Genomic DNA, 21388 nt, shown 5'->3' on the forward strand with positions numbered 1-21388 from the left:
ATTTATGTCCCCAGGAGTCCTCAAACCTTTCGGAAACCAAGGAGAGGAAGGTTTTACAGGGGAACAGGACCAGCTGCCCGAGTCAGTTATAAACCTAGGGGAAATTTTAGGGGAGGAAATAATCAAAGAAATAATAGAGGTGGCCGTTTGTTCAGAAACGGAAGGAGACCTTATTCTACCACCTCAGCAACTTCTCCCTTCCAATGAAGCCAGACAGCTGGGTCGACTAGGGGGTTGGGAGAACAGATGGACTTCTTCCATATGGGCTTACAAGACAATCAAAGGGGGTCTCACATGGACTTGGTTGAGGCGCCCTCCCCTAGCATTCCCAAAGAAGGGTCAAAAACCAACCCCATTACTTACAAAATTTCTAAGTCAACTACTAAACAGAGGTGTCATAGAACCGTTGCAGTCAGAGAAATGTTTCATGTCTCACCTATTCCCAGGCCCCAAGAAAGGCAGAGACAATTTAAGGTGGATTTCGGATCTTTCAATCCTAAACAAATTTATTCCCAAAAGAAGTTTCAAGATGCTCACTTACGACCATCTGAGGCATCTACTTCCGCCCAATGCTTGGATCTTAAAAGTGGATCTCGAAGATGCCTATTATCACGTTCCTGTTGCTCCCATGTACAGAAAATTTCTGGTGTTCCAAGTAGGGGAATTAAGTTATCAATTCACAGTGATGCCATTCGGTCTGACAATTGCATCAAAAGTCTTTACAAAACTGGCAAATATTCCCAGAAAGATCCTTGCAAAGGAGGGCATAAGAACCTTTGCTTATCTAGACGATTGCCGGATAATGGGAAACTCTTTCGAAGATTGTCAAAGGGCGACCCAACGTACACTAGTACTATTTCAAGACCTTGGTTAAAAGATAAACCAGGTCAAATCAAATTTAATACCATGTCAAAAGTTGGATTGGTTAGGCCTTCACTGGGATACAAATCAGCAGTCAGTCAGTTTACCAGGAACAAAAGTAACAGATTTGATAAACAAAGTAGAAGCTTTTTGTGTAAAGCACAAGCTTTCTTGGCACGATTGGGAAAAACTTCTGGGTCTGTTGAATTTTGCCACAATAATGGTTCCATTGGAAAAGTTAAGGAAAAAGCAACTATCTCATCTGGGCTCGAAGTTGCTTCGAAGAATCAGACAAGTTGCTTCTTCTCTCCCTATTCAGATAAAGAATCATCTGTTATGGTGGACAAACTGGGACAATCTAATCGGTCCCTCTCCCTGGGTTCCACCTCAAACAGGTTTGGTCGTTTGTATGGATGCGTCCAAAATAGGATGGGGATACCATTCTTCAAAAGGGGAATTCAATCAAGGGAAGTGAAGCAACATCCTTTGGAAAAAACACATAAATGTAAAAGAACTAGCAGTGGTCCTATTCTTTTTGTCGGCAAACCCAAATTTACAAAATATGACGATCCTGTTTGCCATGGACAACAAAACGGCAGTGTTTTGTCTCAATCATCAAGGGTCAACATGGTCTTGGCCCCTTCTACAACTGTCAGAAAATTTTTTCAGTATTTGTGCAACACAAACACTTTACCTCAAAGCAACTTATATACCGGGAGTGCAAAACAATTGGGAAGATGCGCTGTCCCATCTCCGGCCAGTATCGACAGAAACAGAATGGTCCCTAAAGGTATCGGAGTTCAAGAGTCTAGTGAAGAAGTTTGGAACTCCACAGATAGATCTGTTTGCCTCCCTAACAAATCACAAGATGCCAATTTACGCATCTCTGGAAGGGTCAAATCTTTTAGGAAATGCCCTCCTCTTAGATTGGAACCTTTGGAATTCAATCTATCTATTCCCACCTGTGAAAATATTGCCCAAAGTGGTTCACAAACTCGGATCCTTCCAAGGCAAAGTCCTCTTAATTGCACCATATTGAATCCTACAACCTTGGTGCCTGGATCTGCTGGACTGGTGCCCGAATCCTCTACAATTGCAACAAGGATGTCTAGACCAGGTACTACATTCTCAGTTCAAGATATCCTTGGCACTTCACGCTTGGAGTTTCTAAAAAAAAAGTTTAAATAGGTTGTTGGGTAATTCCAATAAAGCTAACCAAGTATTAGTAGGTCATAGACCCCAAACTTCTATTCAATATGAGAAAGCTTGGAATCTTTTTCAACAATTTATCAAGTTAACAACTCCAGATTCATTATCGGAAACAGTTGTACAGTATTACCCCGCTTTACACGGTTTCACTTTCCGCGATTTCTCATTTACGCAGTACCTTGCCAGAACCGGACTTTCACTTTCCGCGGTGCATCTACTCATATACGCGTGAAGTGTAATTTTTTTTTTTTTTTTATTTAGCTCATAAAATTCATACAAATTACCCGGCCAGAATATAATTTACATTGCTGGAATTCTTACAATATGATGATCATTTTGAATATAAACATCATGGGTTTTGCATTAGACATACAAATTTTAGATCTAATGTAATAATTTGGTTTACACAAAGCTAGTATTTTATCTTTTGTGCAAAATATATGAAGTTTACATTCAAAATATTCCCTGACCTGCAAGGAATCCAGAAATGTCAATTATATTATCCTAACTTTAGTCTGAGTTATTATTTATTACTAAAAAAGTAAATTACTATTTTCTCCCAAAGCTTCTCTGGTAGGGAGGGAAGGTGGGGGGTGGGGGGAAGGGAGGGAGGGACCGACCCAGCTAGGGCCGAGCATTTTGATTGACAGATAGTGTCCTTGAAGAATATTTCTTTGTTTATTTAATGAAGATATATGTTTTAGCTCATAAAATTCATACAAATTACTGGACCAGAATATAATTTACATTGCTGGAATTCTTACAATATGATGATCATTTTGAATATAAACATCATGGATTTTGCATTAGACATAAAAATTTTAGATCTAATGTAATAATTTGGTTTACACAAAGCAATTATTTTATCTTTTGTGCAAAATATATGAAGTTTACATTCAAAATATTCCCTGACCTGCAAGGAATCCAGAAATGTCAATTATATTATCCTAACTTTAGTCTGAGGTATTATTTATTACTAAAAGTTAAAATCTAGTTTTTTCACCCAACATTTCTCTGGTAGGGAGGGAAGGTGGGGGGTGGGGGGGAGGGTTGGGACCGACCGACCCAGCTGGCGTGGTTGGAGAGGGGGGAGGCAAGTTGGGGTACTTTGATTGACAGATAGTGTCGTGAAGAATATTTTTTTTTTATTAACTGAAGATATTTGTTTTAGCTCATAAAATTCATACAAATTACTGGACCAGAATATAATTTACATTGCTGGAATTCTTACAATATGATGATCATTTTGAATATAAACATCATGGATTTTGCATTAGACATAAAAATTTTAGATCTAATGTAATAATTTGGTTTACACAAAGCAATTATTTTATCTTTTGTGCAAAATGTATGAAGTTTACATTCAAAATATTCCCTGACCTGCAAGGAATCCAGAAATGTCAATTATATTATCCTAACTTTAGTCTGAGGTATTATTTATCACTAAACGTTAAAATCTAGTGTTTCACCCAATCATTTCTCAGAGAGGTAGGGGCCAGTGAGCTGGGAAGAGGGGGGGTGGGAGGGGGGGGGATTTGAGTCCATTATTTGAATGGACATTAACCTGGCGACTGTATTTCTCTTAAATGTTAATTGTGTGAGCATACCATCATAAAATTTAGATGTTATTTTTACTACAACATAGGTATTGTGTCGGAAAAAGTGGAGTTTGGGGGTCGGGCCAGTCTCTATTGGAATTAATCCCATATGCCCTGTTGTTCACTTTACGCGGTTTTCACTTTCCGCGGTACCCTGTGGGTTCAATTGACCGCGTAAATTGGGGTACTACTGTATTAGAATTTTTAGAATTTCTGTTCAGAGTTAAGGGCCTTCAAGGATCGACAATTGCATCTTATAAATCAGCGTTGGTTGACCCTCTTGCTTGGGGCTTTAATATTACTTTGAACCCAAGGATTTATCAAATGCTAAGATCGTCCTTTTTCATTCAGAGACCTCGACCCAAGAGATTCCCGCCTTGGTCTCTGGAAAAAGTTACTAATCTTCTTATGGGGCCTAATTACAATATAAATCTGAACAGGGATAAATTACTCCAGAAGGCAGCTTTCCTTCTAGCAATAGCAACAGGTATGAGACTCAGTGAACTGATTTCAATTTCCAATAATCCATCATTATTGGTATTTTCTGACGAGGATGTTATCCTTTTTCTTACGGAGACCCTAAGAAAAAATGAAAGGGAAGATTTCCAAGCTCAACCTATTAGGATAAAATGTCTAATGGATGAAACTAGGGTTCCTCACATATTGCGTCCAGTTAAAAATCTTCAGGAATGGTTAACCAGATTCCCTAATAGAGGCCCTTATGTTTTCTCATCAAGGGATGGTAAGAAATTATCTCCTAGTTAATTGACAAAATCCTATCTCAATTAGTGAATCAAGCAGACCCTGGCAAGAAACTTTTGTCACATGACACTAGGAAATATGCAGGTCTGTGGCCTTTCTGCGGCATATGAGTCTCAGTCAGATCAAGGAAATGGGCTTTTGGAGATCTTCAAAAACTTTCAAAGACAGCTATCTTCATCTATCTCTGAGAGATGCTTCAAATGTGGAGGTGCTGGGTTCCCCTCCCCCACTTAGTCAATCTCCACTACCAGGACCATCTTCCTCATCAGAATAAAGTGAGTATCCTTTTTGATTAAATTAACATTTTACCTTCCGGTAAATGTTCCTAATTTTGGAAATGTTCAAAACAATTTATAATATAATCAGGACCTCAGTCAGCGGAGCCTTGTATGCAAAGTCACCTCCCTCTCCACCTCCTACTCGGGTATTCTTGCTGACGTCGCATTCAAGAGCTTTAACAAAAAGCCGTTTTTTTTTCTAAAAACCAGTTTTTGTTATATAGCTCGAATGCGACGTCCATAACCCACCCATCTCCAACCCTCGAGAGTTGACTTTTAATTACTGCTCTCTCTGAGGCAAGAGATGGGGTTCGCGATGCGCATAGTGGCGAGATGAAGGAAGGACTTTGAAAATAGCAATTAAATGCCAGGTAGTGACGTGTCCTCCTAATATTACTGAAGTAATTATTAGATGTTTTAATTGCCTGTATGTTGGCCTGGCGAATTGGCTAGGAATTAACATACCTAGGTAGCATTTGCTGACGTCGCATTCGAGCTATATCACAAAAACTGGTTTTTAGAAAAAAACGTTTTTTTTTTTTTTTCCACCCCCCTACATCCTTGTGTAAGGTGAAGCGCAGAAGCGTTTACAGCGCCCAACAGGGAAGCATGCTAAGTTCATGCTTGCCTTTTATGTCTCATGAGTCAAGGGCGTAGAAGCCTGAAGAGTCAATGGTTTATGGCTAAGCAAGTTATTGGAAGCTCCAACAACTTGTCCCTGAATACGAATTCGCAACTTTCGATTTACAGCAGGTACCTACTTTGCTGCTAGGTGAACAGGGACCAAGGGAGGCTGGGAAGTGTGTCCGAACAACTTTTCACCGGACCGGGAATCAAACCCGTGACATCTCGCTTGAGAGGCAAGTGCGGTACTGTTCTACCCACCGGCGCCCCCTATATGTATGTTGTGTTGTCAATATTAAGAGAAACAATTGAGACCCTGCAATTGTGTGTAAATGAGGCAGAAAGTCAGATTAGAAACCTGGGACTTAGTCACAATATGGCAGCAGGGTCTACCATTAAACAACACATTATGCTTCCCATATCTTCCAATTTCTTATATTGAATCGTCCATCATCTTAGTTCTCATGATTTTGTGTGATTCATATTAATTTAAGTATAAACATCCCATAGTTTACACTAGACATAAAATTTTTAGTAATTAACTTAGTACATTTGCGTACAGATTGTGATAATTTATGTATTGTGGTTGCAGTCGCAAAGCTTCGTGACATTGCTAATGTATAATGTGTCTCCATAGGCCCTGGTTTATTCACTGAGCAGTTGTCTAAGTGCAAAAGTAGCAAATTGAGCCATCATGTATCAATTAATTTTAAAATAAAAATTATAGTCAAATGTTATAAGACAATAGTTTAGTAGTGCTGTTAATGTGCTGTGTAAGTGTCTTGGCATGTCACCTCACTCTTCCCACCCAAAGCACCAACCATGTGAGGATGCAGCTAAACATGGTGCAGTCTTTCATAACGCTGGGAGCCTTTGTCCCCAGGCCCGGAGCAGAAAGGTTTGGAGTGATTTTATCGTTATTTTCTCAGCTCTTCCAGTAATTGCTTTATATCATTATTTATCGTTTTTATACATTTAGTACATTTGTCGAAGGCTGAAGTAGGTTTTACTGTATCTTGTGTTTGAGGTGTCTCTGTAGGTGTGAGCGTATTAACAGAATTAATCTCAATTTAGCAAACTAGTTCACTAAATCAAGCAAAAAATTATGAAAAAATGCCTTCTGCTAAATTGAGGGTTCGTTATATTGGATTCTGTTAAATCGAGAGTATACTGTAAGATGAAGTGTCTTTACTTCAGGTTTAATAGACACCATTTTACCCACCACAAGAAATCTACTGTCTTCTGAGTCTCACACTACACTCCCTACACCCTGGCCTTGGGACTTGTTTTAGTATGCTAATGTAATGTAATGATATGCCAATGTATTTTTTTCATGTAGTTAAAGCTCATAAGCTGGCAGTAAATTTATACCCTGAACAGTACTTGAAATAGTCATGAATGGTTCTATTTTATGTCCTTTGGAAACAGTCCCCAAAAATCTGATACTTCACTAAACCTGGACCTTATTAAGTCTGGGTTAAAGGGGATTCACTCTAATACAATATTACTGATAATTAAATGTCAAAAAGGCATGATAAATTAGAGTACTCAGATGATGAAATGAATACAGATACAGTACATACATTGATATTTAATGTGGGTAAATAATTTATCTATTAGGATTTTCTTAAGAAAAGTATTAAGTGGCCTTTGTTTCAGTTGAATCCATCAACCAAGCGAACCTGGATCAGTGGCTAGTTTATAATGAACATCTTATGCCTATGTAAGTCTCATGCTTGTGTCAGGACCAGTACAGTACAGTACAGTACCGTATATTCAAATAGTAAATGATAACATGGCATCTACATTTGTCAAGTGCTGGTGAACATTTACCTTTAGGGTTCCAAGTGAAGAAAGTTTTATCCTCTTCTTCTTATTCTCACTTCTCATCTTATACAGAGATCCTGGGATGGGGTGGACAAGATGCTTCTCTTTATGCTGGATCAACTTGGCCTGTGTCTTCCTTAACATCTCTCTCTCAGCTTCAACTGCTTCATTTACTAAATAATGCAAAAATATCCAGCTAAACAAAGAAAAAATTAACACTAAGGTAATACTACTGATATAACACCTATAATCCCACACTGAAGCGAATTAAACCAAAATATAAAACTTGTAATTATTACCTTGTAAGTTCGTGCTTCCTCTTGGTACTAGTGTGTGGTCAACAGGTGCAGCTGTTCTCTGCCTCTTTGGCTGCCCGACAATGGTCTCGTGTACACTATCTTGTGACCGTTTCCTTCCAGTCACTTGATCCTCCTCTGCTTCCTCCTGTTCCCATGGATCATCCTTCAAAAAAGCCTCAGTGATCTCAGTAATTTCTTGGGTATCTAATGTGAGAGTGTCTTTGCCTCTGTCCCTCAGAGCATCGGTCTTGGAGCAATCCCCAATTTCTCGTAAAATTAGCTGTGAGTGAGGCCTTATAACTGGGCTATAATGTATCTTTGTCACTGGGTTGGGCTGCGAACGACCTGTTAAAATTTGGTATTTTAAATCTGTATTTGACCTTTCGGTATCTAGTACATGATCTCTTATAATTCTGTATCTTTTAGCTTCTGGTGATGATCTGGTGATGGAATCTGGCTTTATAATAGAGTGCTCTCTGTTTTCCTCTGAATGATCATACTCTGGCTTAACAACCCTAAACTCTTGTTGTGCTGGTGCTCCGATATCAACAATAGTATATTTATGAACACTACCATCACTTTTTATATATTTCCAGTTAATTTTCTGTGAGCCTAATATGGGTGAGGGACTTCTGAGCGAATCTTCCTCAGGAGTGATGGGTTTACTAAGAGGCTCTTCAACTGCTGCTTTGCTCCCACCAACAGGCATAGATACTTCCATCTCACCACTAATACTTGGCCCTATACTCTCAGTACTACAACCTTTTTCTTCTACAAAGTCTTTGGAGACTTTGAGAGTGTCTATGTTACAGGCAGGTCTTGGTTTATTATCTAATAATCCAGGTGTTACAGAGCCTCTCACACATGCATTCAACCTATTCTCTGCTGTCATCATTGATCTTTCTCTTTTAGAAAGTTCATTATTTGTCTTTACTTCCTTTGACTCACCAATCTCTTGGTCTGAATCCCTTCTTTCTATTGAACTATCTTGAACTAAAGCCATTATATTCCTTTTTTCTGTAATGAACCCTCTACCTTCCAGGGAAGGTTCTTCACTTTCTTGGCTTCTTCTAGTTAAGTCAGTTGAGCACAGTAATCCATTGTTGTTCTGAACGACAGTGTCAGACATCAGTGATGATCTCCTTACATCACTTCTTCCTTCAGTTAGCTTGACTTCCTCCCTTGGCGATAATACTGTACCCATACTTCCCTTAGTACTAACAAAGTCAATGGGATTTTCCATTACTTGCTCAGGAAAAGGTTGCTCAGATTTGAATAAGGATTTGTTTCCACTGTTTAAATTTAATCTACTTGTCTTCTCTGGGACAGCAGACACACTGTTCCTTTCTTGCCACAGTTTCTTGGCTCTGACACTGGCGGCTACTCTCATTGACACCCTTCTGAAACTTTCTCCTTTTAACTGTTCACTCTGATCAACACTGCTCCCTGTCTCAATTAGGTTCATGTCTTTACGTCTAATACATAAAGCAGTGTGTTGCTCCATTTTCTCTGATGAACAATTTCCATTTTTTACTATTGGTTCAATATTTCTTCCTATACTTTTCTGTGACATTTTTTGTGCAGCATGGATAGATTCCCCAGAGCTTCCCAAGTCTTCAGTTCTATTCTTTAGTGCTTTAGCCCTCATTAAGGCACTCTGGCTAATCTTCATATTTGTTCCCCGACCTGCCTGGAATACAGGTGAAGCTCTGCAGTTAGCAATTTTAGAATTCCCTCCAAACACACTAACAGCCTCTTCTGACCACTGTATAACTTGCTGTTCAGATCTGGGAGCGGGAACACCCAGACATGCTTTGTCAAACCCTTGTGACTTTAATGAACTTTGCAAACTTTTTCCAGTCTCTGAGTTTTTATCAGTATTTGTATTTACTTGTTTAGCTTCATCTTCATAAAACTCCCTCCACAACAACCGTGACCTCTTTAAAGCCTGCTGACTAGTGTTGACTCTTAACCCAGAGGCTAAAGAAAAACCTTGGAATCCTCTCACAGTGGTTGAAGATGTCTTCAGACAGGAAAGTTGTCTATTATTTGTATTAACAGATTCTGTTTTATTGTCTACATGGTTTTCATTATCATGTGTTCCATCAGTTCCACTCAGTGAAGACTCATTAATTTTAACATGGGCACCTTTACTAGTATTCAGTGACTTGCTGCCTCCATCATCAGGTACAATTCCTAAATTTTTTTGTCTTAACACGTGACTCAAGTGTTTGGAGTGATCAGCGCCTTTCACTTCAGATCCCTCTCGCTCACTCTCTTCCCTCAACTTCTGTACTCTCTCTACAGCAACTGGGTTCACCTTCACTCTAAAACCACTACAAGTATTGAAGCCATACATGCCTCTAGAGTTAGTTAGACTGGATGACGATGCTAAGGATTCATGATTCATTTTATTGGACTTTATTTTTTTATGAGTGTCATGGCCACAATTTTTTTGGTCATCTGTAGTATGTGACTCATCATCGAATGTAATTTCATCTAACAACCTTTTACCATAATTCAAGGCTTCTTTACTCACTTTTGTCGGCTTTCCGTTACCTGTTAAAAAGCCACAAAAATTAGTATTGTGAGAGTAAGCTTTTTCTGCCCTGCCACCATTACTGTTTCTTGATCCATCATCAACTTCAAGGCCAGCTGTATTACACCCCTGTGATGATCGTTTGATAAAATCATTGTTTCTCTCAGTGAGTCCTTCATCCTTTACTGGGACACTAAAGTTTTCTTCTATTTCTGAAAAATCAATATCATTGAGACTGTCATTCATAATCTCACTTGTCTCTTCTTCTTTCAAGACTCCATGTTGTTCTTTCTTATCGGGACATTGTGAAACTGTTAAAACACTTTCTTCTTTCTGAGGTACAACCCGAGCCTCACAGATGACCATTTCTGGCTCCTCATTTTTCTGCCGTTCTTCCCTGTTTTGTATCATGTCTGCTGATAACACTTTGGAAGGCATCTGGTGTTCACACCCTGACACCACCATCTTTGAATAACCCTGAACAAAATTCAATGTTTTATGGCTTTCACAAGTTGTAATGTTTGGCAGATTTGTGTGTGTTGTGGCCAATTTCTTATCTTCCTTGATCCTGACAGAAACACCACCATCAAATAAAAGGTCAGACTTAATCACAGGTCCTGTACTCACTGCACTATTAACAGCCAGCAGTGCAATGGGTGGTGATCTCGAGTCTTTTTGCTGGCTTTCAACTTGATGTCTTCCGTTCAATTTGACAGGCACCTCATGGTATCCTGGAGGTGGTGTGGTCCTGTTTTCTTTGTCCAAATGAGAATTTACAATTTGTTTTTGCATATAACCACTTTCAAATCTTAAATCTTTCTCAAGGTTTGTGAGAGAGAGGAAATTGCATTGCCTCTTGGCAATGGTATGAATGTCAGTCACAAATGAGGAGGATGCACTCTCTGTACTGGCAGTGTGTATTTTGGCAGGGGAAGGTTCAAGTTCTGTTACTGAACTTTTATTACTTTCAGTCAATCCAATTGATTCTATGTACTTCATCTGAAGTGTTTCATAACCTTCTTCTGGCTTTGTGGGATACATGAACTTACCAGATGATCTTTTTTTCTTGGGTAGAGATAATTTGTTCAAAATACTTTTAGCGTCAGAAGACACGGAAGATACAGTGTTCAAGGTGTCAGGAGAATCCTGGTTTGAGTCCATATTCTTACAAGATGGAATTCTGTTAAACAGTGGTACTGAATAAGATCCTGGAGGCACTTGTCTTTTTCTAAACAATCTAGACAATCTAGAAATTTTGAATGGTGTCTCCATGTCTGAGGGATACTGACCACTGTCTGCACTTTGATTCTTAGCAGCAGAGAATACATTTTTTAATGCAACAACTTCAAGTTTATCTCCATCGACATTTTTGCTCAATGGTTCTGTATTTAAAGCCACATTTCCTTCACAAATATTTTGTTGTGTTGGAAATTTCTGAGCGCTGGACCTGTCGCTCTTTCTGAGACTGTTTGTGTTTTCACTGTCACCTCTCCCTAATTCTGATACCTTACATGCAGCCAAAATTTCCTTTGTGGATTCACTCCTGACTGGTGGTTTCTCATCAACTATTTTGAGCAAGTTTTTATCATCACGATCATACACATTAGGCAGTTTTTGGTCTTCTTGAATATTGACATCTTCTGTACAGTATTTCTGCTTCAAAACACACATACTGTTCCTGGGCTTCACCTTTTTAACAGGTGAACATATTAGATCAAGGGGATTTTCCTTAAAGTCACATGAGTCTTCTTCAGCATCTGACTCAACAGATATGTGTAAATTGTTAGAACCAACACAATCCCTCATATTCATATTTCTCCTAGGAGTCTCCATAATGTCTGTACCTTTAATCTTGTTATCAGGTAAATCTATTTGGGTTACCTTAATTGCCTGTGAGTGTTGTAGCGATTCTGGGGAATTACCCGAGTGAGTCAGCTGTTGCGCACACAATGAAGTCTTTACCGGCTGTGGTATTGGTGTGCTTGTTCTCTCTGGTCGCTTCAACACACACATACTGTTCCTGGGCTTCACTTTTTTAACAGGTGAACATATTAGATCAAGGGGATTTTCCTTAAAGTCACATGAGTCTTCTTCAGCATCTGACTCAACAGATATGTGTAAATTGTTAGAACCAACACAATCCCTCATATTCATATTTCTCCTAGGAGTCTCCATAATGTCTGTACCTTTAATCTTGTTATCAGGTAAATCTATTTGGGTTACCTTAATTGCCTGTGAGTGTTGTAGCGATTCTGGGGAATTACCCGAGTGAGTCAGCTGTTGCGCACACAATGAAGTCTTTACCGGCTGTGGTATTGGTGTGCTTGTTCTCTCTGGTCGCTTCAACACACACATACTGTTCCTGGGCTTCACTTTTTTAACAGGTGAACATATTAGATCAAGGGGATTTTCCTTAAAGTCACATGAGTCTTCTTCAGCATCTGACTCAACAGATATGTGTAAATTGTTAGAACCAACACAATCCCTCATATTCATATTTCTCCTAGGAGTCTCCATAATGTCTGTACCTTTAATCTTGTTATCAGGTAAATCTATTTGGGTTACCTTAATTGCCTGTGAGTGTTGTAGCGATTCTGGGGAATTACCCGAGTGACTCAGCTGTTGCGCACACAATGAAGTCTTTACCGGCTGTGGTATTGGTGTGCTTGTTCTCTCTGGTCGCTTTTTAGTCCAACTGTATTGAATGTCCACTGAGGTGTCCTGGGGGTGTCTATCCCCTTCATTTAAATGTACATTACAATCATTTCTACTTCCAGAGAAATTCATCATCTCACAATCCTCCTCATTAATAGATTCTCTCCTACCTGCAACAGCTCTTACTCTGAACCATTGTGTGTCATTACCAGGAAAACCTCCATTACAATCATCCTCTTCCCTTGAACTTTTGGCAGCTGAAGATGTCACCAGCTTATTATTAAACACAGGTGGAGGAGAGTGACACTTAATGATGCCAAGGCAAGGGCTCCACTCCTCACTTGTTGAAGACCTGTTGATTCCCGGTGTATGTGGACTGAACAGTGGGCGAGCCAAGACCTGTAAGTATTTAGAACAGTGTAAACACATAAAAAAAAAACTCTACAGAAATTACTTACAGTCACGGCCACATCAAAACAATCTAGGGCCCCAGGCACTTTATTGAGAAGGGGGCCCCCCTACCCCATCCCCTACCTTTTGTCAGGAAAAAGAAAGACATAGTAAATTCAAAATAAAAAGTTTATTTAATTATTATTATTTTTTTTTTTTGGGTGAATTCAACTTATAAAATAAACTATAAGGCTATTTCAAGTGTTTTCTCTTTAAGTTTTAAGTTGCATACATTCATTACCAGCAGTCGTAATTAGATTACTCAGAAATTTACCTTTCAATAAAATAAAATCTGACAAAATTGTAGTAATCAGAATGTATGATTTAAATTAATTTACTGGAAGAAACAACTGTAACTAGATGAAGTACAGTACTTTATAGATGTATTAAACTAAAAGTTAGCCTTTCGAGCTTTCATAGCAGCAAACTGGGAAACCACATCTTCAAAGTCAATCACACGTGTTAGATCGCTTTCAATGGACATGATGGCAAGGCAGTTCAGCTTATCTTGGCTCATTGTAGCACGCCTTTCACTTTTTACCAGTTTCATTTTTGAGAAGCTGCGTTCTGCTTCACACACTATGACATGCAATGACAGATATATTCTCAAAGATATGCTGACATTTGGAAAAGTTGCTTCCAAATTCTGATGTTTTCTGAACTTGAGCATCTGATAATAAAATTATAAAAATGTTCAAATTCATCAGCACAATCAGAATCAAAATCATCTCTGTATTTTGATGTGAGATGGATTGCTCTAGCTGGCAAATGCTCTTTATTTTGATCTGAGAAACATTTTAGAAATGCAAAATCATCTGCTAGCCCTCTATAAGCTTCTTTACGTTGTGCAAGACAAGTCCACAGTTTATCTATGATTAGAGAGAGTGAAAGTTTGTACTCTGAACATCTGACCTGGGGATTCTGTGAATTCTTCATCTTGTGATTTACTTTCATCAAAATATCTCTCTCGTTTTCTCGTGAAGTTTTTCTTCATACTGATATTGTTGGTTTATGCATGGCATGGTGTTCTTTGCATCATCTTCAAGCTCGTCAAATTTTTCACGCAGTTTCTCAGTGAACTCCTCAAAAGACTCAAGCAATGATGTTACTGTCAGCAAATCCACACTTTCATTTTGCAGAGTTAGGCTCACTTTATTGAACCGAATAAGTATTCTATTCCACATTTTTGCCATGAAACCTGTTTCCTTACTAGAGGAAAGGTCACGACAGGCTGAGCCGAGGATTAATTGTCAGTAATGGCTAGTTCTACTGGTGAACAGGGTTGTGCTCTTCAGAGGGCCGAGTTAGAGAGGGCCAAGGAAGAAATCTTGAAATTAAAGGAAGTGATAGCGAGGATGGAGGAAGAAATGAGACAAGAAAAGCCCGTGTCTGACGAAAACTTAGGCGAATGGAAGGTTGTGAGGAGAGGGACGACCAAACTGGTGGTGAAAAAACCCACCAAGGATACAACAACAACAGCTAAGTGTACCAACTCTTTCAGTCCTTTGATAGACCAATTGGACGTTAGCATAGTCAGGGACAAGGCTGACAAGGAAGGTACGAAAACCTTAATTGTTGGCGATTCCCAGGTTCAGTACCTGGACAGAGCTTTTTGTGGTAAAAATAAAAATAGGATGAGGGTGTGCTTGCCAGGAGCTAGGGTGGGGGATATAGTTGACAGGATGGACAATATCTTGTCTAGTAATGGGAAAAAACCAATTATCTGCCTTAGTGCAGGAGGCAATGATATTGGCCGGTGTAGGAGTGAGGAGCTTCTTGATAAGTTCAAGACAGCTATAGAACGTATTAGGTCGAAGGGAGGGATCCCTATCATATGTGGTGTCCTGCCTAGAAGGAGAGTTGGCAATGAAAGGTTGTCAAGGGCAGTTGGTGTCAACGGCAGTCTTGACAGATATTGCAAGGCAATATCAGTCCCATTCATTGACAACTGGGACAACTTCTATGGCAGAAGGGACCTTTATGCTAGGGATGGGGGTGCTTCTGTCTAGGGATAGGGTGGCAACCCTGGCTGGGTCTCTCGAGAGGGCAATTCAAAAGATGTTGAAATCTTTAAACTGCTAGAACATATGAGCACGGGGGTGGAGGAGACTGCAGTGGGAGTGGGTAAACAAAGTGAAATGTTACAGGGAAATAGTGCTAGGAATTATGACAAAACTAAATTAGGCAGGGAGTAAAAACCTAAAAGCGACAAAGAGAGGACTCAGAACACGACTAACTTAAATGTCTACTTCGCTAACAGTAGAATATGAGAAACAAAATGGATGAAATCAGGGCGTTAGTATGTACCGAAAAAATCAATATAATAGCATTCACCGAAAAATGGATAAACCTAGACTCACGTGAGTTACCTGTCGAATACCAAATTGCAGGTTACAAATTACAGGTAGTCCCCGGCTTACGACTGACTCAACTTTAGTCAATCCACACTTACGACCTGCTCTGACCGTACGACCGTCCACACATACGACCGCCGCAGTCGTGACCAAAAATTTTTTCAAATGACGCGCGCATTTACTATACCGAAACGTTTCCGTCCTGAGCGAGAACATGGCTGGCTTGGGTCACCGCATAGTTACACTCACTCAGTACAGCGCTTAGTTGGTATTTGGCTATCATATCCTATACTGATCACGCTGTGTACTTACGTTATTATCAAATTTAATTGACTTTATAATGACTGGAAAGTGTAAAAGTGAGAGTGCTGGTGGTGCTCCGAAGAAAAGGAGACAGGCAATTACTTTTGAGATGAAAATGAAGATAATAATGCAGTATGAGAATGGAAAAACTGTAGCAACAATCTCACGTGACCTAGGTTTCTCGCACTCGACCATATCCACTATTCTGAAGGACAAGGAACGTATTCGTGATGTAGTGAAAGGAACAACACCTATAAAGGGAACTATAATTTCGAAGAAAAGACAAGGTCCTATTCACAATATGGAAAAATTATTGGTGATATGGATAGAAGACCAAACACAGAAGCGTTTACCCTTAAGCCTTCTAACCTTACAGGCTAAAGCAAGAAGCCTTTTCCAAAGCCTGAAGGAGCAGGCAAGAGATGAATGTGAGCAAACCTTTACAGCAAGTCATGGGTGGTTTAATAGATTTTAAAAATGCTACAGTCTACACAATGTTAAGGTGGGTGGAGAGGCAGCTAGTGCTGATGTTGGTGCTGCCAAAGCTTTTAAGGAGGAGTTAGATGATGTGATTGTGGAAGGAAATTATTTGCCTGAGCAAATATTCAATGTGGATGAGACTGGATTATTGTGGAAGCGCATGCCTGAGCGGACATACATCCACAAAGAGGCAAAAACAATGCCAGGATTCAAGGCATTCAAGGACAGAATTACACTTCTGTTGGGGGGGGGGGGGAATGTTGCTGGTTTCAAGCTAAAGCCCTTCATGATCTATCATTCAGAGAACCTCAGGGCTTTTAAACATGTCAGCAAGCACACACTGCCAGTGTTTTATCGCAGTAACAAGAAAGCCTGGATGACCATTGTACTGTTTGAGGATTGGTTCATGAATTGTTTCATTCCTCGAGCCAAAGAGTATTGCCTGCAACAACAGATTCCATTCCATTCAAGATTTTGCTGATTTTGGATAATGCTCCGGGACACCCACCACACCTGGACGACATGCACCGTGATGTTAAGGTAGTGTACATTCCACCTAGCACTACCTGTCATCCAACCCACGGATTAAGGTGCTATTGCTGCCTTTAAAGCGTATTATTTACGTACGACCTTCGCTCAGGCTGTTGCTGCTACTGAAGGTGAGAAAACGCTCAGAGAGTTTTGGAAGGAGTACAACGTTTTGTCAAGTATAAAGAACATTAGTGCAGCATGGGATCAGGTTACAAAACATTGCATGAATGGAATATGGAAGAAAATCCTGAAAAGATATGTGAACAGTTTTAGAGGATTTAATGAAAACGAAGTTATTTTGGATATTAGTAACAAGATAGTGGAGTTAGGTAAGCAGCTTCAGTTAGAAATTGATAATGAAGATGTTGAACATTTGGTTGAAAGTGTAGCAGAGGAGCTCAACAACAAAGATCTCATCGAACTGGAAGCACACAAAGATGCAGAGGAAGAAACCAGTCTAAATGTAGAAGAAGGACCTGCACCCCCCAAAAAGTTTTCAGTGAAGCAAATGGCAGAGGCATTTGCTACAATTAATAAAGGAATGCAAATGTTTGATGGCATGGATCAAAATTATGAGCGTTATGCCAAAGTTGACAGAATGATCCAAGATGCACTTGCTTGGTACAGAGAAATTTACAATGAAAAGAAAAAGCAAACTGTGCAGTATAAATAGGACATCTATTTTAAGAAGTCCCCCAGTGCTGTTTCCTCACGCCCCACCAGTGCTGCCTCTTCACTCCCTCAAGATGATCCAATACCTTCAACCAGCAAGTTTCCACAGTACATAAACCTGTCTGAAGAAAGCGACAGTGATGACCCACCCAGCCCTGTCTCCTCCTCTGCTTCATCCAATTAATATAGTCTCCATGTACACCTGTAAATAGAAAATTATGGGGGGCCCGTGTGCATTCAGCTGACTACATTAAAGGTAAGTGCTCAGTCACACTGTATCCATTCCTCATTATTTATTACTTTTACTGTACTGCATTTCGTTGTATATATTTATTTTTTTTAATCTATGTCGGACTTACGACCATTCCGACTTACAACCTGCATTTGGGTCCCTAACCCCGTCGTAAGTCGGGGGGCACCTGTATTCCATACCGTTAGGCAGATTAGGAAAGGAGGTGGAGTAGCAATTTATGTCAGGGATAATCTGGTGTGAAATAAATAAGGAAATAAAAACAGAGCGGAATACAGAAACAATTTGGATAGAATTAACCGATGGTAGGGAAAAATTAATCACAGGAGTAATAGATAAACCTCCTAATCTTGATAAGAGTTAATGAGCGACTTATTTGGGATGAAATACGCAGGGCTTCCATACATAGCAAATTCTGTATAGTAGGCGACTTTAACCAAATAGATTGGATTAGATTCCAGTTAGAATTTCAGAGCAGACGCAAGGAAAATTCCACTAAAGTCCCAGATTTCAGAAGGGCAAACTTTGATAGTTTGAAGAGGCAGCTGAGAGAGGTGGTATCATGCTTGGGAGTGAATTACATGACCTCACATGGGGTGACCTCACTCAATGTACCCAGAGAGGGCGACCTCACCCTCCCTGGAAACCTGACGGTTGGGGATGACCTGATAACAAGATCTGAGGTTGCCGAATTCCACAACAATTTAAATAATGAGTTACTTAAAGCACAAAGGCAGAACATACCATACAGAAAACTCAGATCAAACAACAATGACACGATATGGATAAATAATTATTTAAAGAATATTATTGGACAAAGGAAGGCTATAGGTAGGAGAATAAATCGTGGTGAAGTTTACCTCCGAGATTATTATAAGGTATTGGCTTGTAGAGTTAAGACCGAGATAAGAAAAGCAAAGAAGAATAATGAACTGAAGATAGCAAGGGAGGCAAAGTCAAGCCCCAAGGGATTCTATCAATTGTATCAAACTAAAACATGAGAAAAGATTGGACCAATACAGTCAGATACCGGCGAGCTAACTGATAACGACGGAAAAATGAGCAATAATCTGAACACAGTAAAAGTCCCAAAATCCGGATGCCAGAAATCCGGACCACCCGAGAATCCGGACTTTTCGAAAACTCACTTTTTTTTTTTTAGCGGGCTTTTGTGGGTATGTGCGCATGCGTGAGTGCCACAGCTGCACAGCGACAACAAGCAACCACGTGGTCACCACTTTAAAACGAGCAATCAAACTGTGACAACATATGTAATTTTGAGTCCTACTCTTTCCATTTACAGAGTACTGTACAAGCCCATAATAATGGCTCCTAAAGTAGATAAACTTCGTTGTGTGAAGAGAAAGAAGAACACGTTGAAATTGAGTGACAAACTTGAAATAATTAAGAAACTAGAACGTGGTGTGAGCAATACTGTTCTAATGTAAACATACGACATTGGAAAGTCTACAATTTATGATATAAAAAAGGTAAAGAATAAAATTCTAGAATTCACAGCTTTTTCTTTAAAACTGCTCGTTTTGATAAATGAAGCATGCTATATTTGCTAGTGAATAAACTATCAAAATGTACCTGTTCATCTCTTCTTTATTCCTCTTTAAATTTGAATTTTAAAAGTACTGCCTGAGAATCCGGAAAATCCGAAAATCCGGACCTACCCAATCCCCAAGCAGTCCGGATTTTTGGACTTCTACTGTAAATATTTTTCTACAGTTTTCAAAACTGAAAATTTAAACATGATAACCGAGGCACTGACTCTAGACAGAGATAGTGAAGAAAATAAATTAAGCGAGATAGCAGTGACTAGTAAAGCTTGAACATAAGAATGGAGGAAATGCAGCGGGCCTATTGGCCCATACTGGGCAATCCCATTTACACCCAACCCCTATTGCTGATATATCCATCCAACCTATGTTTGAAGCTATCCAGTGTATTCGAGTCAATGATGATATTTGGTAACTTGTTCCACTCGTCCACTACTCTGTTTCCAAACCAATGTTTACTTATTTCACGCCTAAATCTAAATTTGTCTAATGTGTTGTCTAATGGTAGACCCTGCTGCCATATGGCATCACGAAAATTGTGACCAAGTCCCAGGTTGCTGATCTGACTTTCTGCCTCATTTACACACAATTACAGGGTCTCAATTGTTTCTCTTACTACAGTATTACCCCGCTTAACGTGGTTTCGCTTAGCGCGTTTTACCGTATACGCGGTGCCTCGCCAGAGCCGAACTTTCACTTAACGCGGTGAGTGGCCGGCTCGAGAGCTATTTTTAGATTCGCCCCACCCCCCACCCGCCACCCTGCCTGACTGCCTGTTTTAGCTCATAAAATTCATACAAATTACCCGGCCAGAATATAATTTACATTGCTGGAATTCTTACAATATGATGATCATTTTGAATATAAACATCATAGATTTTGCATTAGACATACAAATTTTAGATATAATGTTTACTCTGAGTAAATATGTTATTTTTTGTGCAAAATATATGACATTTGTATTCAAAATATTCCTGGGCTTACAAGGAATCCAGCAATGTCAATTATATTATCCTAACTTTAGTTTGAGGTATTATTTATTACTAAAAAGGTAAATATTCTGGTTTTCCCACACATCTGGTAGGGACGGTTGGTGGGGGGTGGGGGGGAGGGAGGGACCGACCGACCATCTGTTACCGTGTGAAGAATATTTTTTTTTTATTAACTGAAGATATTTGTTTTAGCTCATAAAATTCATACAAATTACCCGGTCAGAATATAATTTACATTGCTGGAATTCTTATAATTTGATGATCATTTTGAATATAAACATCATAGATTTTGCATTAGACATACAAATTTTAGATGTAATGTTTACTCTGAGTAAATATGTTATCTTTTGTGCAAAATATATGACATATATATTCAAAATATTCCTGGTCTTACAAGGAATCCAGCAATGTCAATTATATTATCCTAACTTTAAACTGAGGTATTATTTAATACTAAATGTTAAAATCTAGTTTTTTCACCCACTCTTTCTCTTGAAGGGAGGGTTGGTGGGAGGTGGGGGGGGGAGGGTTGGGACGGACTGACCATCTGGCTGGTTGGAAGAGGGGGGGGAGGCAAGGTGGGGTACTTTGATTGACAGATAGTGTCGTGAAGAATATTTTTTTTTTTATTAACTGAAGATATTTGTTTTAGCTCATAAAATTCATACAAATTAGCCGGCCAGAATATAATTTACATTGCTGGAATTCTTACAATTTGGTGATCATTTTGAATATAAACATCATAGATTTTGCATTAGACATAAAAATTTTAGATGTGATGTTTACTCTGAGTAAATATGTTATCTTTTGTGCAAAATATATGACATTTATATTCAAAATATTCCTGGTCTTACAAGGAATCCAGCAATGTCAATTGTATTATCCTAACTTTAGTTTTAGGTATTATTTATTAAAATCTAGTGGTTTTCCCCCCAAAATTTCTCAGAGAGGGAAGAGCCAGCAGTGTAGTGTGAGAAGAGGGGGAGGGAGTTGAGTCCATTATTTGAATGGACATTAACTTGGCGACTGTATTTCTCTTAAGTATTAATTGTGTGCATGTACCATCATAAAATTAAGATGTTATTTTTACTAGAACATAGGTATTGTGTGGAAAAAGTGGAGTTTGGGGGTCGGGCCAG

The 21388-nt window shown here is 39.2% G+C and overlaps 1 protein-coding gene across 1 annotated transcript in view; it reads right to left on the minus strand.

The window, feature by feature from the left end:
- Positions 1-13063, minus strand: part of LOC121855480 — a 179957-nt gene extending 166894 nt beyond the window's left edge. Inside the window, exons 1-2 of the mRNA XM_042350455.1 lie at positions 7459-13063; positions 7166-7332 (exon numbers count right to left, since the gene is read on the minus strand). Coding sequence (XP_042206389.1) covers positions 7166-7332; positions 7459-12787 — 5496 coding nt within the window. The 5' untranslated portion in view covers positions 12788-13063. The remainder of the gene's footprint in view (positions 1-7165; positions 7333-7458) is intronic.
- Positions 13064-21388: the final 8325 nt, after the last annotated feature.

The sequence above is a fragment of the Homarus americanus genome, unplaced genomic scaffold (assembly GCF_018991925.1).
Source record: "Homarus americanus isolate GMGI-L3 unplaced genomic scaffold, GMGI_Hamer_2.0 scaffold48406, whole genome shotgun sequence".
In the NCBI taxonomy this organism is placed as follows: domain Eukaryota; kingdom Metazoa; phylum Arthropoda; class Malacostraca; order Decapoda; family Nephropidae; genus Homarus; species Homarus americanus.